This window comes from Chelonoidis abingdonii, chromosome 2 (assembly GCF_003597395.2).
Source record: "Chelonoidis abingdonii isolate Lonesome George chromosome 2, CheloAbing_2.0, whole genome shotgun sequence".
Classification (NCBI taxonomy): Eukaryota; Metazoa; Chordata; order Testudines; family Testudinidae; genus Chelonoidis; species Chelonoidis abingdonii.
The window spans coordinates 45,514,762-45,531,970 of NC_133770.1; the positions used below are offsets into that span (position 1 = coordinate 45,514,762).

At 47.9% G+C, this 17,209-nt stretch overlaps 1 protein-coding gene across 2 annotated transcripts in view; it reads right to left on the reverse strand.

The window, feature by feature from the left end:
• Positions 1-17,209, reverse strand: part of SLC25A40 (solute carrier family 25 member 40) — a 114,457-nt gene that overhangs the window by 79,683 nt on the left and 17,565 nt on the right. For both annotated transcript variants that reach the window (XM_075062323.1, XM_075062322.1), the window contains exon 6: positions 14,124-14,248. In XM_075062323.1, coding sequence (XP_074918424.1) covers positions 14,124-14,248 — 125 coding nt within the window. The remainder of the gene's footprint in view (positions 1-14,123; positions 14,249-17,209) is intronic.

Genomic DNA, 17,209 nt, shown 5'->3' on the forward strand with positions numbered 1-17,209 from the left:
GACGTAGTGTAGAGATCCACGGGGAAATTCTCCCATTGAGCTAGCTTCTGCTCTTGGGAGGCGATTAGTATGCTAACGGAAAACCCTCTCACTGGCAGCAGGTCGTTCACGACCGCAAACATGAAGCTACTACAGGGTGCACTTTGCTGCTTTAGTGGCTATATGTGTCGAAACATCATAATGAACCACAAATATGGTTGTGAAGAGTATAAACATGCCGTTTGGTAAAGGGAATTACTCACCAAGCTACTAGAATTCTTTGAATGGGCGTCAACACGTATGGGACAAGGTGGATTCCAGTGGATATTCAGTTATTAAGATTTTCAAAAGCCTTTGACAAGGTCCATCACGGAAAGGCTCTTAGCCAAGTAAGCTGTCGGTGGGATAAGAGAAAGGTTTCTCTCAGGGACTGTAACTTGCTTAAAAGACAGGAATCAAAGAGTAGATAAATTGTCAGTGTGTTCAGAATGAAGAAGGTTAAATAATATGGATGTCCCCAGGTCTTACCGGCCCAGGGCCTATTTAACATATTCATATAACTATCCTGATGAGAAGGGGCAAAACAGTGAGGTGGCCAAGTTTGCAGGATGATCCAAAATATTCAAGATAGTTTTGAAATCCAAAGCAGGCTGTAACAGCTAGGAAAGGATCTCAAAACTGGCACAAAATGGACAGATGAAAATACTGTTGAGAAATGCAAGACAATTGCATCATTATGAACATTAATCCCCACTGTACTATGAATGACTGGGGTTCATAAATTAGTGTTACCACACAAGAAAGTTCTTGGAGTCATTGTGGATGAGGTTTCTCTGGCCATCCCACTCAATGTGCAGCGTCAGTCAGAAATAAGCAACAGGCAATGCTGGAATTATATTAAGAAAGAATAATAAATAAGGACAGAAATTTCATATTCCTCTTGCCGTTATCTTGAATAATGTGTTGCAAGATTACCTCAGGTTCAACCCTATCTGCAAAAACACAGTACACATGTATGTAGATTGAAACTAATAGAAGAAGGGCAATGAACTACAAAGATTAGGGGATAGTGGACTAGGCTATCTTTTGCGCTGAGGATAGATTATAATAGGACTGGGAATGTTCAGCTCTGAGACATGCGAGGATCACAAGTAAGGGGGGAGATTGATAGAGCCTATAAAATCATGAAAGTGTGATTAGATAGTTGTTTTTACCTCTTATACCCCTTACACATCTAAGCGACAAGACACTGTTTTGTTTCACATGCAATTAATTTACGTGCAGCTACTAGGTTGATTAACGACTATAAGGTTGAAGTTCTCTATCACACACCGCCCAGTCGCCTGGGAACGTCCGTGCCAGGATGTTGAAGGCCAAGACTACTGAATCTGTTCTTATCAAAAGAATCCAATTAATTCATGGAGGACAGATCCGAGTCAATGGCTATTAGTCACGATGACGCCAGGGATGATTAGTCCCTGCCTTCTGGACTGCCAGACAACTGGGAATGGGACAATCTTATACATTCCCTCCTGGGGTCAACCTGGCACTTGGCCAATTGTTTTTGGCAAAGGCTCATAGTTCGACCGGCTGCTTATGTGACCTTTGGTCTGATCCCCGTACGCCGTTCTTATGTTTCTTTAGTCTCTCTCTGTTCAGGTAGGTTTTCCAGACTCTGTTCATTCCTATCTTATTGTTTTCTTTTTGTGGGAATCGTTTCCCATTTTACACCTCTAGTCCTATTAAAGGCATGGACAGCTCAATATCAGGCATTTGATGTCATTAACGCCCATATACGGAGGGTGGTGTACTTTATATCTAGTCAGCATCTATTCAATCTATCTTTCAATTTTCAAAAACCACATAAGCACTTTTTGCTATGTGTCTCTTCTCTCATGCTGCTCCACTCTATGCTTGGCAGGAGCTCCCGTAAACAGCCACGAAGTCCCCCATGCGTAAATCTGTTCTTACAATTTTCCTTTCTTTATGTCTTGGGCTGGTTGCTGGTGTAGCGACTGAGACATTCCTATTCATTTCTACGACCAAATGTAAAGAAACTGCAGTGTAGCGAAACCCACTATCTCTCCTAGTACTACCCGTCAGCCTGTGTTTGAGCAGTCTCAAACATTTTGAACAAACGTTTTTTAGTCTGAGTGTAGTGATTCTTTCATAAAAAATGTTGATACACCTTTGGTAATATCTTGAATTAGGCTTCTTAAGGGATTTAATGTACTGGTGGCTTGAACCCAAAACATTCTGTATGTTTCAATTCGATATTAATATGCCCAATTTAAACACAAGCAGCGGAAAAGTTTCCTTTAATTGTCGCAGTGTGTTACACAGTATCTTAAATTAGTGATTTCGTCTATCTATTGAATGTACTGTGCGTCTCGTCTAGCTGCCTGTATTTGCGGCATACTTTTCTGGTTTCGACAAATGAGGTGTGTGGTTACTCGTTGGTCAAGTTTTATATGAAGTGTTCTAGTGTTATTAAAGTAAATATGGAAAAGTACTCATCTTTAAATGGTCTCACTCTCTCTCGAGATGTGTGGACTTTACGATTATCGCCATATCACTTAGGACTGTGGCGCGCGCCGTGTGCACGTTTCGTCTGACACAAGCTGTTATCAGCCCTGCATAACTTACCTCTCTGGGTGGGCCTCGGCGGGGGCGTGTCCCCTGGACAGTGGCGCCGCATATGCGCGCCTTATTGATAATAGCCCTGCCCGGCCCGATCCGCTCCTCAGTTCCTTCTTGACTGCTTACTGCTCCGGACAATGAGGGAAGTGATGCAGGCCACTTGCGAAGAGTGGTGCGAACCTGAGAAGTATGATGCGTCAACTTACACATCTACGTGAACAGATATCTACCTTGTACGCGAAAGCAGTAACCTTGTTTTCTTCTGTACGCGTGTACATGTCCTGCGTCAATAATCATGTCCAATAGGTGTTGTCCCGCGTCTCATTTACACCTGGCGGTGGGTCGGAGTGGAGACGTTGGCGGAATAGACATGATCCGCTTAGAACCCGAAGGCATGTTTGCGGTGTTTACGAGAGTTGGTATTACGCACTGCAGACATAAGTATGTGATGTAAATGTGTGCTACAGGTACTGATCCCAAGGTAGCCGGGCGACTCTGAGGAAAGTTGCTCCTCGTTATCTTGGCAATGGAGTTGACTTGGCTCATGCAACGACCGAAGAGGCTAGAGCGTCCTACCGTGAAGTTCAGAGGATGGGCTCCGTGATCTGGTCTCTACTGCGCTGGCGCCCAGAATGACCGCAGCCAATATAACGATAGCAAAGGATTCCAGGAATAACCTTGATGTTTATCCATGACTACGCTATACTCCGCTGTGAAGTTACAGGAGACCTTTCATATTGCTCTGCCACCACTATAACTAACTGGGGCGAGCGGGGTGGTGTCTGAAAGCAGTGTCTTAGATCCCGTCTGATGGTCATGCAATGTCCAGGCACCTTTCCTGTCGGGACATTACGCGCTCTCCACGCTGCGGGTCACGGGGCAGGCATGTGTGCGGGCGTCGGAAAGAAGACCGAGACAGGCGTAATAAGTGATCTGTTCAAGAATGGAATGTGACGACACTCCGTGGTTCGGAAGCGAGGACTGGGTCGTGGTCGGAGCTTGCACCTTTCTTTATGTGCAAAGTATCGTGTGTAAGTGGTGCGCGTCTTCTGCACAAGCACAACCGAGACTTCTGGGATATCGCGTCGTGGAAGGCGGGTGATAGCTACAGGAAGGCGTTCTTCCATGACAAGACTATAGTAGAGGCAGTCGATTGGTAGCGGCGCTACAAGAAGGGGGCGGCCCATCTGTGAGGTCTAGAGAGTACAGGTTCAGATCCCTATGTAGGGGAAGAGGCTTAACCGGGAGGGAGAGTCTCTCCAATCCTGTAAGGAACTGAAAGACGATGGGAGGTGTGCACTAGGAAAGGTGATAGTCTCTACTCGTCCGCGAATTCTCCAGCCAGATGAGTTTAAGGTGAGATTGCGGGCATGAGGGATGTGTGCACCCTAACTCGGCTATAGATTAGGGCAAGGCTTGCTGCCTGTGATGCACTACCCGCTGTAGTCGCCAAGGTCTGTATCATGATGACCCTGGTAACGTCAGTCAGGCGACCATGAACTTCTTGCACACCAGAAGTGGTGAGATATCGGCGTTCCACCTTTTGCGGAGAGATAGAGTGGCCCGCGTAGAGGTTTCCTGCTACCTGAACACAGGCATGCTTGTTCGCACCTCTGGCGGAAGCAACTGGCGAGCTCATGAACTCGTTCAACCAAGACAGAGCCACTGACAGGTCAGGATGTAACGTGACAAGGAGTCCTGAGGAAGATGACGAAGCCGTGGCGAAGATTGGCCTCCTGTTTATTTAGTCTGGAGATTATTAGGAAAGTTGCATAATGGCATGGTCCAGGGGACTGGTGACTTCGCAGTCTAGTCTATTGATTCGATTTATGTACCAATACTTGTTGACCCATTTTCTCGGAGTCTGATCATGTTTAGTTTAGCCTTGTCCCTTTTAGTCTTAGCTGAGGACCCTAGTGACTAATCTAGGGGGAAAATACGTGGGAAACTGTCATACAGTGGAGGACCCACCTCCGTCCACTCGCATGACATGACAAGGCCGCTACTCTAGTGAGGTAGTGCCCGGGAGAGCTCGCCCTAGCAGGGAGCAGAACATCGTGACACTGGTGCGCTGTTCTACCTTGGGAGAGACGAATAGTCTATCTTGGGGGAAAAGCTCCCAACTTCGGAAAACAGAAAACAGGATGTCCGCGGACGGCACTCGAACCAACTTCTGTGTGCTACAGGAATGATCCGGCTCAAGGCGTCGTCTAGAGGTGTGTATTTCTGACCTCCCGGGTAGGGAAAAGCTAGAGTTCAAGCAACAGTCTTCGGAGCGCATGGGCCTAACAAGTCCCAACAGTTCAGGCACTACTTGGGGCAACAAGAGAGAGAAGAATCGTGTTCCTCCTTCTTGTTTTATATATATATGGCCTGTTGTGTTGTTGCCTGACATAGGCCAACCACATACGGTCTGTAGCTGCTCGCGAAATTACCTGGCATGCCAGCGGACCGCCCTTAGCTCGCGGGAATTGATGTTTGGAGGCGCGATTCGGGGCAAGGACCAAAAGACCTTTGGCGTCTGCAGATGGGGCTGAGTGCTGTGCGCGCCCACCCCAGATGAGGGAACGAATCCGCTCTGATCAGGATACGGATGGTTGAAGGCCGTAACTTATCGGTCCAGCACAGGTTGTTACACTAACTCTACCAGCGCAGCTTAGAGGGCGGGGTCAGCCATCCAGTTGAGGTCCCGAATAAGCGTATTCGGCTTATGCAGGATCACTATCATGTACCGAGGCATCTCACCGTCAGTGGGACCGATAGACTGAGGCTGAGCACTAGACACAGTTGCAGATGGGCGCATTGCGTAGTCTACGCAGGATAGGCTGTCACAAGGTTGCACGCAGGCATGTGGCCTGGAAGAGCTGAGACGCCGAAATAGCGGGCAAGTGGTTCGTAGGAAGCGGAGCGCGCTGAACGTGAGAGGGAAAATCATATCGCTACGCAGAAACCGTTAGGAGCAAAGCTGGCTGTTGCTCGATTTTCATGGTGCGCGCGGGCAGTGCTCCTATTATAATTGCTAATTCCTGCATTGGAGCAGGATGGACTTTGTCTCCAAGAGATTGATGATTCAATCCTAGACAGAGAAAACAGATCTTCGATGACTGTACATGCCGGTACCTGCGGGCCTCTTGGAAGTCCCTCGAATCAGTAACAGGCTTCGAGGTAGGGAACAGACATGAATGTGACGACGACGGAGGTAGGCGCGCGACTACTTGCCATACCACTTGGTAAAACTGAGGGCAAGAGGCAGCGCGAGGCCAGAACTGCAAACTGGTAGTTGTTGACGGCACTACGGAACCGAAGAAACCCTCCTGTGGCAGTGGGTAGATCGCGAATGAAAATTGCATCCCTCAGTGAGAGCAGCGTACCAATCTCGGATCGAGGGAAGCTATGTTTCCCAGCGAACCATGTGAACTTCGAGCTTCCTGATATGCTGTTCAGAGCTCGCAAGGTCTAAGATGGGCGGCACCTTTCGCCTTGGAATGCAGGAAGTACCTGGAATAGAACCCTCTGCCTCTCATGGCCTCACCTCCTCTATTGCTTCCCAATCGGGGAGTAAAACTGCCTGTTCGAGAGTTGCTCGTGAGAGGGGTTCTACTGTGAACGAGGACGAGGAGGGGGGTGGAAGGCGCGATTCAGAAACAAACTGAAGACGGTAGCCAACCTTCCACCGTGCTGAGGACCCAGCGGTCGTGATGTGAGCTGGGACCAGGCTTAACGGGACAAAGCGGCAGGCCCCGATTGAGTTTGGATGAACCTACTGCAAGAAGCGATGCCTACGAGGAAAGTTATGTACGTTTTGTGCTCTCCCAGTGCGGCACCCTTACAAAAGCTGAGTTTCGATCACCCGCTGTGTTTGGCGACCTGCATTGTTACTTCTACTGGAACGAGCCAGGCGCCTGGCAGTACGTTAGAGGTCCGTGCCTCTCGCCGCTGACGGACGGATTATAGTCCTGTTCTCGATGTGTGTCGAGGTGGGTTAAGAAGCGTGCACCCTATGGAGGGGCATGAGGTGACCGACAGGGCCCGTGTGTACCTATGCTCTGCACGTAGATGCATTCCCTCTGCAGTGGGCGCATTATCACGCGTTGTCTTTAAAGACTTGAGGGCGAGTGAGGTCTGTCTCATTAGATGACAATAGCCACCATCATAGGCATTCAAATACAGGCATTGGAGGTCCGTGTATCGTTTATGAGGCCTACAACTCGGTGGTGGTAAGCCGGCGCTTGAGCCCCGAAATAAGTAACTCGTTACCTCATTTTGCGTTACCCCTGATGCTAAGGTTCTTAGCTGCAAGTCTGCTGGCATCTAACAGAGGCCTGAAGGGAGGTCAGCGCCACCTTTATTACCTCATGACAGGAGCGGACCGAGAGATCTTACGAGCTGGGAAGGTTCGTGTGGGAGAAGGTCAGTAAAAATTCGTTCCCCACGTGCCTCCCTAACAGTGTTAGAAAGGTTAACGGCTCAGTAGGGCCTGTTGATGGGGGACTCTGAGCTGGAGGCCCCCAGCAGAGTAATCTTCCTGCCCCACAGAGTTCCATCGCCTGCCTCTCTAGACATTGGGCGCAGGCTTGTTGGGCCATGCCGCTCTCGCTCGTTTGACTGATTGGACCACCAACGAAGCAAGACGGAGGGTGAACATACAGGTATGGTTCTTTACCCGTGGACGGGCCATGTATTTGCGTCATTCCCTTTGCTGTGGGCAGCACCAAGTCTGGGGTCTGCCAGATTGTATCGGCTCGTGTCTGGATGGTACGAGGAGGGAAGCGCTACGTGGTTGGGGCCTCCGCGCAAGGGATTAGTGACACCGGGGTCATCCACCTGCGGGATCCTTACTGGTGTTTTATGTTCAAACGCAACCTGTCGTTAGAGGTCCTGGTTGAGCCCTGAGGTGTTGAGATAGGCGGTGCGCCCTGATGTGGATGTTCCTCGCCACAGTTTCTCTCCGGGGGAGAAGAGGATGAGACCTCCGGGACCAAAGGGTCTTGAAGAGACTCTTGGTCCGGTGGGCATCCATGGCTTGTCAGGGTGAGGCGCGTTCCCGGGCGGGAGCTGTTCATAGTGCCGCAGGTGGTCTGCTCACCGTGGACTCAGGTGCCCTTCGGTCGGAGGAAACTGAGTGAGGCGTGCTTGGTGACGACCCCTGGTTCTGGTGTGTATGCCCACGGAGTTCCAAAAGGCCACTGCTGAGGCCTTGAGCTTCCGAATCCCATAGACGCCGGTCGCCATGCGAGGAAACGGATGGTTGTGGGTTGCCACGGCGGGCCGAGAGGGGAGATGATCATCTCTACGGGCCGGTGATCACGTCCACTTGGTTGCAGGAACTGTGGGAGTCCCGCTGGTGCCTTGAATTGACCGGACCTACACCAGCGCGGTGCGGGAGATCGACCGTGCCGGGAGCCCCGCGTGCGAGATTCGGCTGCGAGAGTTCCTGCGGTGGCCCTGGAGGTCGATCTGTGCCGGGACCCTCCGTTGCCGAGAGCCGGCTCCATGACGTACGTCGGACTGCCTGATCTGGAACGGCGCCAGGTTAATTGCCGTGACGGCGATCGGACCGTGGAGTGGTACCGCGTACGTCCGGTTACCGTGAAGGGAACCTAGGTACCGGGCTGCGACGGGCCGCGGGATGCCTGAGCGATGGTGAGACCGGACCGTCTGCGTGACCTCGACCTTGGACGAGTCCCACAGTGCCGGAGAGGTCTCACGAGAGGCGGCTTTGCCCAGAGATTGAGGACCCGCCACGGCGGTGCCGGGGTTGAGGCCGCTCAGGCTCCGTCATCGCAATGAGGTCTCATGCGGCTGAGAATGTCTCCGAGCTTGAAGGCAACAATTTAGCTCAACCGTGGGCATGCGCCGGGGAGCCAAGTAGCACCGGACTCGACGGCCATTTCCGAGGCCAGAATCAACGGTCAGCAGACCTCAATGCCGCGGCAGGGTCGGTGCCGGCGCGGTCTGTTTGTGGGCAAGCGATCTACTGCGGGGCCTTTTGTGTAGTGGCGCAGGGGCTTACGCTTCTTGCCTCTCGTGAGAGCCTCGAGCATGTGTCCGACCAGGAGTTCGTGCTCGGAGACTGGTGAGTTGTCTCTTTGAAGGCGTATGCCTGCGGTGCCGAGGAGGCGCTTTTCCCGGTGCCGCGGACGGTGCTTCGAGACGTGGGAGTGAGCGCTGCCTCCATGAGCACACTTTTAAGGCGAAACGTTCCCTCTTTTCCTGGTCGGGCTTGAACGCCTTACATCTTGCATCTGTCTGTCAGGCTGGAGTCTCCCAGGACACTTCAGACAAGGGAATCGTGCGCGTGCCTGTGGTCGATCTCGTCTCTCCCTGCTTTCCGGCCCGGGGCTAGCCAGGAGCGAACAGGCAAGGTCGGCAGGCCACGCACGGTTTGAAGCCCGGCGACCCGGGCATGAGCCCGGTGCCGGGGTAGGGGACGGGCTAACCCGCTATCCCTACTAACTAATTACAAACAACTAAAGAACGAAAACTAACTACTAACTACTATTTAAAGTTCAACTATATACAAATTCAAGAGGATACGAGTGAATGCTAGGGAGATGGAGAACAGATAATCTGAGCTCCACAGTTCCAACGACCGACACGGGCGGTAAGAAGGAACTGAGGAGCGGTCGGGCCGGCAGGGGTATATATCAAGCGCCATGGCGGCGCCACTCCAGGGGGCGCCCTGCCGGCCCACCGAGTGTTGCTAGGGTAAAAGTCTCCGACGAACGTGCACACGGCGCGCGCACATCTACTGGAATGGATATGAGCAAGCACTCGAAGAAGAACCATCGTTACTGCACAAAGTGAGTAACTGCTTCTTCTGTATTGGTAGTGATTGGGTCCTATTGTGAACTTCAGGAACCGTCTGTGCGCAGGATGCACTGTAATATGGAAGTATGCATCTTGGAGGTTGAGGGCTGCAAACCAGCCCCCCCACGTCTAGGGCTGGGATTATTGTGGCTAGAGTGACCACTTTGAATCTGTGGTTGTGTACGAAGCTGTTGAGTTTTCAGTGATCCAAGACTGGTCTCCATACCCCTCCTTTCTTCTCTGTCAGGAAATATTTGGAATAAAAGACCCTCCCCCGATATTGATGTGGTAGTGGTTCTACAGCACCCAGCAGTAGGAGGTGGTCTATTTCCTGTTGCAGAAGGTGCTCATGAGAGGGGTCCCTGAAGGGGGGGAGGATGGGGGGGATGGCTGTGAAAGGAATGGCGTAGCCAGATTGTATGATCTCCAAAACCCATTGATTTGTGGCTATCAAAGCCCAGGCATGGTAAAATGGGTGTAGGCGGTGATCAAAATTGTGGGATGGGGTATTTGCTGGAGCTAGAGGTGTGGGGAGGTCATGCATACCCTAGACCAAGACTTCAACACTGTGGCTTAGATGTAGATGGACGAGGCCTGGTTCTGTGGGGCTCATCATATCTGAGCCCACAGACTGTTTGGGTCTCTTCTGAGTGAAGTATCGTGGTTGACGATGGTTAAACGAGTTGTCTTGCAACCTCTGGTATGCTGGAAAGCGATGGTGTTTGTCAAGCAGTGGGTGTATGCCTAGTGTACGCAGCGTTGCTCGGGAGGCCTTCATGGTATGGAGGACGTCATCTGTTTGCTGTGAGAATAGTTTATGCCTATTGAGGGGGAGGTTCTCCACTTTCAGCTGTAGTTCTTCTGGGATTCCCGAAGACTGCAACCATGACGATGAGTTGAGGACATTTATGCTTGGGGAGGTCCTCCACGAGCTCTTGTATTTTACTATAGTTCAAGTAGTCGTAATTTGCTAGTAGAGCAGAACAGTTGGCAACTCTAAGCAGAAGGGTGGCTGATGAGTAAACTTTCCACCCAAAGAGGTCCTGTCTCTTGTGTTCTTTATCTTGTAGCGAGCAGTGGAAATGAGACTGTTTACTACAGTGATTAGCAGCCTCTACTACCAGAGAGCAGGCTTGAGGGTGTGAAAACAAAAATTCTATGCCTTTGGCTGGAACAAAGTATTTCCTGACAACCCTTTTGTTGGTGGGTGGTGCCGATGCCGGTGTTTGCCATATTACCTCCGCAGGCTCTATTATAGCCTCATCCATTTGGAGGGCAATCTTGGTCGATGATGCCAGTTGTAAGATTTTTAACAACTTATGTTGTTTCTCCTGCACCTCATGTAAGGCAATTTCGTGGCTGTTTGCTACTCTTCTGAAGAGTTCTTGGAACTGTTTCAGGTCATCTGGTGTCGTAGGGGTAGACAGCGTCACCATTTTGTCTAGTGCAGATGAGTGTGGGGCAGGTGGTGAATCATCCAGGTCTGCCTTAAAAGTGACCTGCAAAGGGGAAAACATGAGCCTGTCTTTTTTTTTTTTGTGCACTTCTTTGTAGTGTATAAAAGATAGCTTAATTTTAAATTATTTATTTTTTAAAATATTTGTATTTTAAGTACCTTTTCTATTTGTTTTGTTTACTTTAGAAATATCAGGAATATCAAGTCTGGTGTTCCATTTGTTGAAAGACTCAGATCTCAGATATGTATACTGTGAGTTCTCTCACCCCTTAACTGAAAAAGTACAGACTGGGGACTCATTAACAAACAAGCTGATAAGGATATTTCATAGAGTTAAGGTCAGAAGGGACCACCAGCTCATTTAGTCTGACCTCTTGTACATCACAGACCACGAACAACCTAACATCTGCACACTAAACCCAACCACTGAAATTAGACCAAAATATTACAGCCCATGGGAAACTAGCCACAGGCAAAGAACAGTAAGGACTAAGGTGCACCGATCCCTGAGGCCCCCGCAGTGGCAGGGAAATGATTAAATGAGATAGAACCAAACAATCCTGGCATGTGATCCACACTGACACGCTGCAAAGGAAAACAAAATAAAACAACATTCCCAGGTCACTGTCAATCTGACATGGGAGAAATTCCTTTCTAACCCCACACATTGTGATCAGTTACCACAAGGACATGACCAAGAACTAACCAGCCATGCACCTGAGAGAGAGAATACTCAATACCTCCTCACAGCACTGGCTGTCCCTATCCAATGTCCAGACATGGCCATCCCTGATGCTTCAGAGGAAGGAAATTAAGAAAGAAAACATACAAAATAAATCTCCCAGACTACATGGGTGGACGAAAGAAATCCCTTTTTGATCCCTGCAGATGGCTGGCTGAATCTTTGATGCATGAGCTTTTAAAAACATAAGACATAATCCAGAAGTGAGCCCCAGGGCTGTTGAGCCCTCCTCCCTACCACCACAAGCAACTCCGTCATAGAATTGCAGTCATAAATTGGACCAGCTCACTCTTGAAAATAATTGAGTTGTTTATTCCTACAATTCTTATTGGGAGGCTGTTCCAGAACCTCATCCTACTATCATGGTTACAAACCTTCTTCTAATTTCCAGCCTGAATTTGTTCTTGGCCAGTTTATACTATTTGTTCTTGTGTAAACACTGTCCTTTAGCTAAGACAGCTCTTCACTCTTCCTGATCTTTACCTCCCTAATGAATTTATAGACAACAATCATACCCTCTATCACAGTGACCCTCAACCAGGGTATGCATACCTCTGGGGGTACGTAGAGGTCTTCCAGGAAGTACATCAACTCATCTAGATATTTGCCTAGTTTTACAACAGGGTACATAAAAAGCACTAGCAAAGTCAATATAACTAACATTTCATACAGACAATGACTTGTTTATACTGCTATAAATACTTTAGACTGAAACGTAAGTACAATATTTATATTCCAATTGATTTGTTTTGTAATTATATGGTAAAAATGAGAAACTATGCAATTTTTCAGTAATAGTATGCTGTGAAACTTATATGTCTGATTTCATAAGGAAGCAGATTTTAAGTGAGGTGTAACTTGAGAATAACCAAAACAGATTCCTGAAAGGGGTATAGTAGTCTGGAAAGCTCATCCAGTATTCTCTCATAATAATAGGCCCTCTATTCCCCTGATTATCCTAGTAGCTCTTCTCTGCACCTGTTCCAGTTTAAATTAATCTTTCTTGAACATGGGTGACCAAAACTGTACAGACTATTCCAAATGAGGTCTTATCAGTGCCCTTGGTTTGCCCTTTACCATGGCATTAATACTTCTCTATATCTACTGGAAATGCCTTGCCTAATGTATCCTAGGATTGTATTTACCTTTTTCATAGACACATCACATTGGTGGCTTACAGTCATCTTGTGATCAACCCACACATCCAGAGTCTCCCTCCTGTTTTGTCACCTCCAACTAATGAGTACCCAGCTGTAGCAGAAATTATTATTAGCAGCCCTTAAGTGCATCACCTTGCACTTTGTATTATTGAATTTTATTTCATTTCTGTCACTCCAGTCTTCACGATCATCCAAATGTCCCTGTATAACATTTCGATTCTCCTCTGTATTGACAATGCCTCCCAATTTTGTATCACCAGCAAATTTCATTAGAACACTCATACTTTTTGTGCCAAAGTCATTAATAAAAATATTTAGTAAGATCGGTCCCAAGACTGAATTTTGAGGAACTCTGCTAGTAAATATAGCGGGAGGTTAACTCACTGACTTCAAATACTGCAATGATCAAGTCCGGTATGTTGTCTCCCAATTGTTTACAGGATGTTTGTTTGACAATCAAAGTTCTTTAAACAATTTTAATAAAATCCAGTACCCTCTGAATCAGCTACCATGTTCTATATCTGTCACAGCCCAATCCTACCAGTTCTCCAGTGTCCCTAAGGACTCCTAGGAAAACCAGAAAATAGAAGACCAGAAATTCTTGTGTACAAATATGCAGAAAAAAAGTTTTTTTAAAAAAAATCTAACTCTTTATACACCATAAAGAAGCAAAAAGGTGCATAAGTTCAAATTAGTTTAAAGGTTACTAGCAAAGGAAAAAGAGAGTGTGATCAATGTTATTTACTGTTCATTAGACAAAGAATGAGAATGAAATTAATTTGTCTTTAGCAGCATACGATGCAGTAGCACCCTACCCAGGTAATGAAATAGTTAACTAGAGACAGAGAGCAATTAGTAAACCTAGTTGCACCTGGAGGGTGGGCCAGGTCCAAACGAAGGTGAAGCCCATCTGGGGAAGGAGTTGGGTGGTGTGCATAAAGGGAGAAAGCCCAGCTAAGAAGAGAGTGGCCAGAAAAAGACCTCTGTAGTCCCCCTCTGGTTACTAGAATGGAGGAAAGGTCTAGAAAGAGGTAGAGCTACAGTCAACCCAGGGAGGCAGTGTGGGAAAAAGCCTAACAGAAATCAACAAAGGTAACAAGAAGCCTGAAGTAGCAGACCTTAGCTGCTCACAACAGGGTCCCTAGACTGGAATCCAGAAGAGATGGAGAGCCTTGATTTCCTTCTGGTTCACAAACAGGTGATGGTGAAACATCCTGACACAAGGGGAGAAGGACTATTAAGCTGCGAATGATAGAAAATTTGCCTTAAAATGTAAAATAGCTGGGAAAGGAATAGTAAAGAAAATACCATAATATACAGATAATTTATGACTCACATCTACTTATGGAGCCTGCAAGAACTGGAATGTAGTCACTGTCTTTTCCTAGTTTAGATATCAAAACTTCACTCAGTTGATCGTAGCTGGTAAAATAAATTACTGTACTTGGAACTGCCATTATTCTAAAATAAAAAAACAAAGGAAGTCTATCAATTGTCACAAAGAAAACAGGATGTCTCCAACATAATTTAGATCAGTTATCAAATATAGATTTTTGGGGGGTTAAATAAAAAAGGATAAACATTTCAACTGTGTTATGGATGAAGGAAACAAAATCATCATGTCCATCTCCTGCAACTCACAAATGTCTACCAAATCTCCATTAGCCAACCATGTGGTGAACATACATGCACACTGCGTTCCTCTTGAACTCAATTGTTTTCCCAATCTGCCTCAGAAGTTTTATCAATGCATACAATTTCTTTCAAGTCTGATAGTTTGCCAGATTGTGCCACCCTTATTCATGCTGCAAGGTACTACTCAGTACGGGTAAGGGTGGCACAATCTGGCCTTTAATGATTATGACAAACAACATTTATCTAATAATTTCTAACCAAACCGAATCTTATGTTGATGCATGTTAGGGTGGTAAAACTTGTTAAAAACATGACACCCAATTAGTTTTTCCTCCCAAATAGTAACTATACTAACTGCCTAGGTTAAAGGCAAGCACTGTCTGCTGCAACAAGGACATCTGAAATTCAGAAGAAAATTCTAAATGCATATTACTTAGACTAGAGGCAGGTATCATGCACTGGGACTCTAAAGGTATATCTACATTGCAATAAAACACCCACAGCTGGCTGGTGTCAGTTGGTTAAGGCTCACATGTCTTGGGCTTCAGGGCTATAAGACTGCAGTGTAGACGTTCAGAGTTGCGCTCGGGCTCCCAAGCCAGATTGTCTACACTGCAATTTTATAGACTTTATCCCAAGTCACCCAACATAGGCCACGTGCGAGTGTTTTACTACAGTGTAGACATCCATAAGATCCCCTCTGCTGGACAGTATGGAGGAGGCAAGATTATGCTATTTAGGCAGGTTTATTTATGCCTGGACTTAAGCACCTATCTCCATGACAGGTTTGGAAATAAGCACACAGCCCTCTCCTTTGCAACTCCCATTGGCTAGCTCAGGAAACTCTCCTGCCTAGCATGCTAGTTTTATGAATCGCCTATCGGTCCCCATTCATTGTACAGGGAGCTAGGGTGCCTAATTCAGATTTTGTGGATCACAGTGTTGCTGAGATTTTTTAACTTTTAGGTGCCACAACTCTCAGCATCACAATGACTAAGTCCCTTTGTGGAACTGGGCCCTATTTACTAAACTGAGATTTGTTACTCACTTAGCTACTGGATAATGATTCTTTTATCTTACCCAGCATGGGTCACATTTGTGGATCTTACTGCTTGAAGAATGAAAATGTTGTGGTAAGCACATCTAAATTTTCTTATTCTTCAGCATAGTAAGGACCACAGATCCTACAGTTGGATTTTATCATCTGTGTGTAAGTAGGTAAAATAACTTAGCATAACATAAAACACAACTTGAAATAAATATGCATGGAGTCTTTTTCCTGAGTTACTATATCATGCAACACTGTTGTCCCCAAAACAACATTGGATGAGGCTTACAAGTCAGCTTTCATATATTTACTGAAGAAATGCATGGAGAACAATTAGGTAACAGTACAGATTTCTTCCTAAGAAATGTATGCCTCCACCCAAGAGGCCATTTCTATTCCTAGGAAGTGTAGCCTGAGTGCTGAAGAATAACTTCTTGTCTTGCTTGGCTCAGGTATATACTACCTGATCCACTTAGATACTTATGACTTTAAAGCCTTGAAATAGCCAGGTGCTAGACCACAAGTAACAAGCTTTATTTCATCAGAGTTTCACTTTTGTTTTTATATTTATAGTGCTGGGTGGACACTGAAGGTATACTTAGTGCTATTGCTTGGGTCAAGATGATTGTAGCACTATGTTTTGTGATTTATAGGTTATGGAGTTGACTTTAAGGAGTAATGATCAGGGCCGCCCAGAGGATTCAGAGAGCCTGGGGTCTTCGGCGGCGGGGGGCCCCCGCTTCGGCAGTAAATTGGCGGCGGGGGGTCCTTCCGCTCCGAGACCCACCACCGATGTGCCCCGAAGACCTGCAGCAGGGGCCCCCTGCAGCCGAATTACAGCTGAAGCGGGACCTGGGACTTCGGTGGCCCCCCCGCCGCCAAAGACCTGGAGCAGAAGAAGCTCCAGGAGCCCAGGCCCTGCGAGAGTTTTCCGGGGCCCCAGAGCGAGTGAAGGACCCTGCTCCAGGGCCCCCGAAAAACTCTCATGGGGGCAAATTGCCCCATTTCCCTCCTCCCCGGGTGGTCCTGGTAATGATAGGTTTGCCTTGAGAGCCACTTTCTTGGCATGAAAAATGCAGTATTCATACTTCGTATATAGAGCTCCAGCCCAGATCCACAAATATATCTGAGCCCTTAACTTCCACTGATTTCACTGGAAGTTAGGAACTTTAAATATCTTTATGGATCTGGGCCTTGTAGCAGGGTGCTTACCCTGCTCCTGCCCTGAAGGGCTTAAAACAGCCCTGGGGGAAGGTTGTGGCTGGGAGCTACTAAGCTGGGCTGACCGGGAAGTGGCTGCAGCTGGGCCATGCCCAGTGGTGAGCTTGAACCGGTTCGCAGGAACCGGTTGTTAAATTTAGCAGGCCTTTTAGAACCAGTTGTTCCGCAATAACCGGTTCTATAAGGGCTTTACTTAAAAAAAGCTCCGGCCCAGACTCACTTCCCCCTCCTCTCCTGCTCTGCCCCCGCCTTCTCCTCCCCCTCCCATGCTTCCTGCGAATCAGATGTTCGTGGGAAGCCTGAACAAGCAGCAAGCAGGCAGGTAAGCTGGGGTGCAGGAGGACCGGGGGTGTGTGGCTGGCTCAGTGGCTCCCTCCAGCACAGCTCCTGGTCCCGGAGCGCGGCTCCCTCCAGCCTGGCACCCCCCCGCCGAGTGCCCCCAGCCCCAGCTGAGCACCCGCAGCTTCAGCCCCATGGCTCCAGCACGGCCCCCGCAGCGCCGGTGCTGGTCCCGGCCC